This window comes from Primulina huaijiensis, chromosome 15, assembly GCF_012295235.1.
Source record: "Primulina huaijiensis isolate GDHJ02 chromosome 15, ASM1229523v2, whole genome shotgun sequence".
Classification (NCBI taxonomy): domain Eukaryota; kingdom Viridiplantae; phylum Streptophyta; class Magnoliopsida; order Lamiales; family Gesneriaceae; genus Primulina; species Primulina huaijiensis.
Genome location: NC_133320.1, coordinates 2,438,706 through 2,445,232, shown reverse-complemented (window position 1 = coordinate 2,445,232; position 6,527 = coordinate 2,438,706). Strand labels below are relative to the sequence as shown.

General features: G+C 30.4%; 1 protein-coding gene across 1 annotated transcript; it reads right to left on the bottom strand.

Moving 5' to 3' along the window:
- Positions 1 to 258: 258 nt before the first annotated feature.
- Positions 259 to 1,496, bottom strand: LOC140959818 (uncharacterized). Its single transcript, XM_073417839.1, has 2 exons — positions 888 to 1,496; positions 259 to 791 (listed from the first exon to the last, which is right to left on the bottom strand). The coding sequence occupies exons 1-2, from the start codon at positions 969 to 971 to the stop codon at positions 372 to 374; spliced, it is 504 nt and encodes a 167-aa protein (XP_073273940.1). The 5' UTR covers positions 972 to 1,496; the 3' UTR covers positions 259 to 371.
- Positions 1,497 to 6,527: the final 5,031 nt, after the last annotated feature.

Below are 6,527 nucleotides of genomic sequence, written 5' to 3'. Positions count from 1 at the left end.
AGACCAAGTGTACATTGTCTTTATATGCATGTGACGCATGTGGGACAATGCTACATTCTCGGGATTTCCCATAGATATTTTTGAATCAAGCCAAGATACTTGTCTATGGAATATACAGATCATTTGTTTTACAGACATAGTTCAGTACTCAAAAATTTCGAAAGCAAAAGCGCGACGCGTTGCAAGATCTTTCATTTTAAAATTCTAAAAATGGATCTAGTTTTCGGGTTCGTTAGAGACAAAAGAGTAAAATAGTAGTAAGAAGAATTGAAGGACAAAATCCCATAATTTCCAAGAGAAGTTGAATGATACATTAATCAACATTCACAGAATCAGTTGACGAAAAGGTACAATCATGATATTCCCAATATTCAAGCCTTATTCAAGCTCAAGACCTTGAAATGCCAATGGGGATGATCTAATCTTTCTTGATTTGATAAGTTACTCATTTCCAGCCCGGCCCATTTCTTCTGGCTCAACAATTCTTCTCTAGTTGAATTTCTTGTTCTCTTCGAAGAAGAAAGACTCGGCCCGAGATCTGATGCAACAGTCTGCTCAGCAGCTTTAATTTTCTTTTGATTGTAGCTCTTCGGGCCCAACGTCAGCTCAAGATCATTTTCATGATCATCTTCAACCTCTAAAACCCTACATTTTCCTCCCGCGGGTTCTGAAAATATGAACTCCACAGCCCGATTCTCTAGGTCCAGACATTTCCACGGCCTGTGCCTGTTTTTAGCAATCTCCTTCATCAATATTTTCTGGATTCGATACAGACGATGTAGCTCATTAACCTGGAAAAAAATTCAACAAATTCAAAAGATTGATTTAATAAAATCCAACTGAGGCCCTGGAATAAAATTCTGCAACCAAAAATCAAGGAAGTAGACCTGATCCCGAAATGTTTCCTCGTGCTTTAGCATCGCCATTTTCATGTATTCCTTGTCGTATGGATTCAGAAACCTCGACTCCATAGCAGATTGAGAAACCAAAAAGCTACTAGCTACTACACGAACTCCTAGCTATTTTCTTGCGAAATCGAAATCCTACCGCTGGAAGTAAATCTAGAATATGATCTGGAGATCAATCTTGTACTTGGGACAGAACCTGCGGATCAATCAAGAAACACAGGCAGAGAAATTTATGGACAATAAAGAGTAGCGAGAAAGTATCGTGCTAAAAAGTTCATGACAGTGAAAACCCACATGTTTTTTGTACGTCTGCTTTGATTAATTTTATGTGTCATAATGTTTCGGGCCTTGATAATTATTTTGCGTATGAAATATCTGTAAGCGTGGTTTCCTGTCTTTTTCGTAAGAACAGTGTTTCCATTAAAGATCATGTACGCTGAAATGCATGCTGGCTGGCTCATATATTTTTATTAATTTTATCATATTATATATTCATTCAAGAACCATATTCACGTACAATATTATTTACCAACACATATGAAAAATAGTTTTCAAAAATTAATGGAAAAAGCATTCACCAAAAAGAAAGGAAAAATATTTCCTAAAAAAAGGGTAAGAATAAGAATACCCAAGTTTATTTCCTAAGCAAAAATTCAGCAAAAAAAGAGAGTAAATTCTCAATAAAGACTGAATTTAACTAAAACCAAGAACCTTTTTATCTTCCGACAATCATAGTATATCTTATAGTACAAAATCAATCCGAAAAATTAGTTAAAATTAACTAAACATCAATTAACTCGAAGATAAACAAACCCCCCCCACCCCCCCCCCCNATATATATATATATATATGTGTGTGTGGGGATGAAATGTTTGGATATGCAGATTAAGAAACATGGGATTGGAGAAAGAATATAATAAATTTGTTTTTGAGACACAAAAATCAAAGCAATTGTTTGTTCCAAATGGGAGTTTGGATTTGGCTTGAATGATGGTAAAGAGGGCATGCCAAACAAATCCCAGTGCCTTTGGCCAATCTGATTCCACTTTGCGAAAGAGATGCCCCCCAGACATATCCAGCACTCACCATATACAGGATATTATTATTATAAAATTTGTCTATATTATACATTACTGTCACTATTAAAATATTTTGTAAATTATAAAATATAGTTCTGTATCAGAAAGGCCACTTCAAGAATGAATAAATAAATAAATGAAAGTGCAAGGCATGCCATAGTGAATCACATGTACACGAAAGTTACATATATAAATTACGGCGCCTCAGACATCAATAGATGAGATTAAAATTAAAAAAAATAAAATAAAATAAAATACAAAATAAATTCATTCAAACTAATCAAACAAAACTTTATAATTTATCAAGCATTATTTTAGGTTTTGGTCAATTATATAAGTACTCATAGTTTGATTTTAGTGTAGTGAGTTTGAATTTTTTATTTTTATTGTTATCTTTTAGCATATTTCAATTTCTTTTGTTAGTATCGAAAAATACTGACTGTCTTTGGTCACGTCAGCAATTAGATCAAAGTAGTCATAAATTAAAAATTAATATACAAGACCAAAAGTTTGACAAATTAATTGACTAAAATCCAAAATTATACAAATAAGTAAACCAAAAAATTTATTTTTCTAATTAATTAAATTAATTACTTCTTCCAAAACTAATGTTGATTGTGGTCGAGATTCAACTAATACGATGTAATTGATTTTTATCGTCCTTTTTGCTAATTATGTGTCGTCAAGAGCGAGAATAATAAAAGAAACGATCTGATACATTAATAGATTAGATAATAGAGTTTATCAAATTTGTATACCATTTGGCAGTTATTAATTATCACTCTACTTTTGAAAAGAAATAATTTTCTACTTCACTTAATGATTAATGTTTTGTTAGTTTCTTGCTTTTGATTTCAAGTACATTTCTAGTGAATATTTGTGTTATTTGTTGATTTTTTTGTGGAAATATTACAATTTTGGTCATTTACGTTTGTTTTCGTCAAATTTGATATTCTATATTATCAAATTTTAATTTTAATTATATGTCATTCATTTTTTTGCAATTTATATCCATTTTCATCGAGAATACTGATGTGACACTATTCGTATTCGGTACAATATTAGTATCATGTCGGAAAAATGTTTAAAAATTTTTTTAAAAAAAGATAACGAACTAAAACTGAAATTTTAATATAAACCAAAATCGTAAAAAGAGATCTACACATTAACAAAATGAACATTTTACTTTCTTAAAAAAATACCTTTACAAGCTAGCAATCTCGTCCTAGATATACAGTAGATGTCTTGTTAAGACTATGCCAAGCGACATATCTGGTCTAACAGAAATTATTAAGTTTAATATATAACAAGTTTCCGATAATAATTTATAGCCATGGTAGACTGTGCACCGTTTAAAAATCTTTATTTTTTAATTAGGTTGAATTCGATATATTCAACTTAAGATGAATTAGATGCCTCGACTTTAAATTAAACAAAGTAACCAATATATGATTCTAAATTTTTTATTTAAAAAAATAACAATTATAAATCATATATAACTACGACTCGATTTTTTCCACATTAAACTTTAATATATAAATTGAAATAAAATAAACGCAGTGAAAAAGAAATACTGCGTGTTTGGTTGTAATTGTGTGATCTAGCAAAAGGGATGGCCACCTTGTTGATGAAAAATCACTTTCGTTCTTGTTTCTCCTGTGGCTTCAGAGTTGGTTGTTTCGTCTTTTTTCTAAAACAATGTTATATTGATTTATATATTTCGTATCTTCAATAGTATCCATTCGAGTAGGCCGGGTTGACAAATAGTATTATTTAAAAATTGCTCAATACGAACTCAAACCAACCCGAAAACTCACAACCTGAACCCCGACTAACCTAACTCAACTCGATCAACCTGACTCAACCCGATTTTGATTTTTTTTAAAAAAAATACAAAAAATAATATTTTAATTTAAACACAGAATAACAAATTCTTCCTCATATATAATATAATTTTGATAGTCTAATTGTAGAAAATTAAAGTATATTTATTAAATCAAATAAACAATTATTTAAAAAATAAAAACTATACAAAATAAATATTAAATTATAAAAATTTATGATATTAATATACAATAAATATTTTTTCATACATATAATATATAAAAATCGAGAGAATATTTATTAATTATATATATTTGTAAAAAAACTTAAAATTTTCAGGTTAAGCGAACCCAACCATATCTCTATTATTTTTTCGAGTCAGTATGAAGTCCAATCCGATTTCACTCAGACCCAAAAATCTCAAACTCAACTCTCATTTTTTTTCTAGTCGAATATTATTAGATCGACGGATCAGATCCGATTTTGACATCCTTAATCTTGGTGAAATCATTCTCCCTCTAAAATTGATTTCTCCATCAGGTAATTAGTTCGGTATCCTAGCTAGGGAGTAGGGGCTACATTCCCAATGCAGAGGAACTACGCGTGGCTGAGGGCTCCGTTTTCGAACTCAGTCACCACATAATTCCTTCATCTTCAGCCATTTTGTTAATCATTTCTTCTTGATTAATTTAATTAATTTTCTCTTGAGTGTGCTGCTAAATACTAAAAAAGGGGCAGAGATGCTATTTTTTCTGCATTTTAACTTGAAATTCTAAAACAATTGGGATTCATGCAAACTGAGGAACCCTAAAACAAATTGTGTATATATAATAATAAAATATAAAAAGGATTCCAAAAGGGGCTTTGCTACACACACACACACACACACACACACACACACATGATTGAAGCTTCTGAAATTCTTTCAAAATCCATGAAGGAACAAATGCTGACACGGGTGCATGCTCTATTGCAAGTTGTGAACAAGGTTCTTGATCCACGAGTAATGAAAATTGGATTTAATTGTCAAACATTTGCTTTTTAGTGCATTTATTTTCATGTTTTACGATTATATAAGAAAAGGATATATATATACACAGTGAGGTTATATTCTACAATTGTTGTTGTCCTCACTCAGAAATCAAAATTTGTAAAATAATCTTAGTCAACTATTTATTTAAGAAAACGACCTCTTTGGAATCATTACATATTTGTAAATAGATTCACAAGTTTCGACGGGCTTAAAATTAAGTAAATTTAGAAAAATCCCATATAATATTTGAATATTTTTTCAATTTAAAAGCAGCTTATAGAGCGCTGGACCAAAAACATTATTTCTATTACTTTGTGTCCCTAATTGTCATATTGTTGCAGTCAATAGGGTAACTTGATTAATTTTTAAACGAACATTTTTTAAATAATAATAAGGTGCATTTCATATAATAAGATTTAAATATAAAATAATTAATATCTTAACCCCATTTTCTTGATTGTCTACAGAATGTCACACCGTAGGCTTCTTCAAGTGCAGCAAATTTTCGAACAGAATACACAATTTCAGCCAAAATCCAGTGGACCCATCGCTCGACAAACAATATGCGGCCCAATTAGAGAACGTGCCCAAGAAAAGTGGACCCAACAATTGCCATTGATATGGACCCAACAACACCAACAAAATTGGACATGGCCGCGCAAGAGAGACCCAACTCCTAGTAGCCCACTAAACAGTGATTCAATATAGATTCTACATTTGGAAACCAAGTCATATTGAGACCGCTTTATTATAATGAAACCAACAAGCAAAAAGCATTATTGCAGCAAAGATCATCAAAAGTTTTTTGATTAAAAAAGTGTTTTTTTAATTTGGCTTTTAAAAGTGCTTTTTTAAGTAAAAGTTGTGTTAATATTGTGTTTGGATGAATAGATAAAAAGCACTTTTTAAATTAATAAATGTATTTGGATACATATCATTAAAGTGCTTTTTTAACTCATTAATTTATATATATATTTTATAACGGATTTTTAAACAAGTGTGATGTATAAATATAAATAATTAAATCCATACCAAAACAATAAAATATTGAAATCTTAAAAACCATAAAAACAATTGTTAATAACAATGGTTAATGTTTACATTCTACTTTAATTTATTTAAATAAAAACTAATAGTTCAATGGCGACCTTGTATTGACAGTGAATTTCTTATGTCATCTCTCAATTCTTTCATTTCCGTAATATTTTCTTGTGTTGGCTCTTGCCATCTCGTACCTCTGTCATGAACATAAACATTTTCACCATCTTGCTCGATTTCTTGTAAATCATCAATATTTTCGAGTTGTTCAAGAATATCTCCAGCCGCATCGTATCGCCTTATGAAATTGTGTAAAGCAAAACATGCCACTATAATTTTAAATTGAGTATCTAGACAAAATGTGGGCATATTTTGTAATACCTTCCATCGTGCTTTGCACACTCCAAATGTTCTTTCAATAACCGTCCTTAAACTGGAATGATGATAATTAAATACTTCATTTTTTGATCTGAACTTTGGAGCCAATCGAAATTGAGGTAAATGATATCTAGTATCTTTATACGGTCCCATAAAGCCTTTGAAAGTAGGATAACCTGCATCAACTAAATAATATTTACCTGCAAAAAATAAGAGTTAAAGTGTAAATATTTATCTAACAATTATTTAAAAAAACATATAAGATAT

Coding starts and splice junctions, on each gene's coding strand:
- LOC140959818 (XM_073417839.1), bottom strand. CDS start 971: ATGGAGTCGAGGTTTCTGAATCCATACGACAAGGAATACATGAAAATG. Junction 792..887: donor AGGAAACATTTCGGGATCAG/GTCTACTTCCTT, acceptor ATTTTTTTCCAG/GTTAATGAGCTACATCGTCT.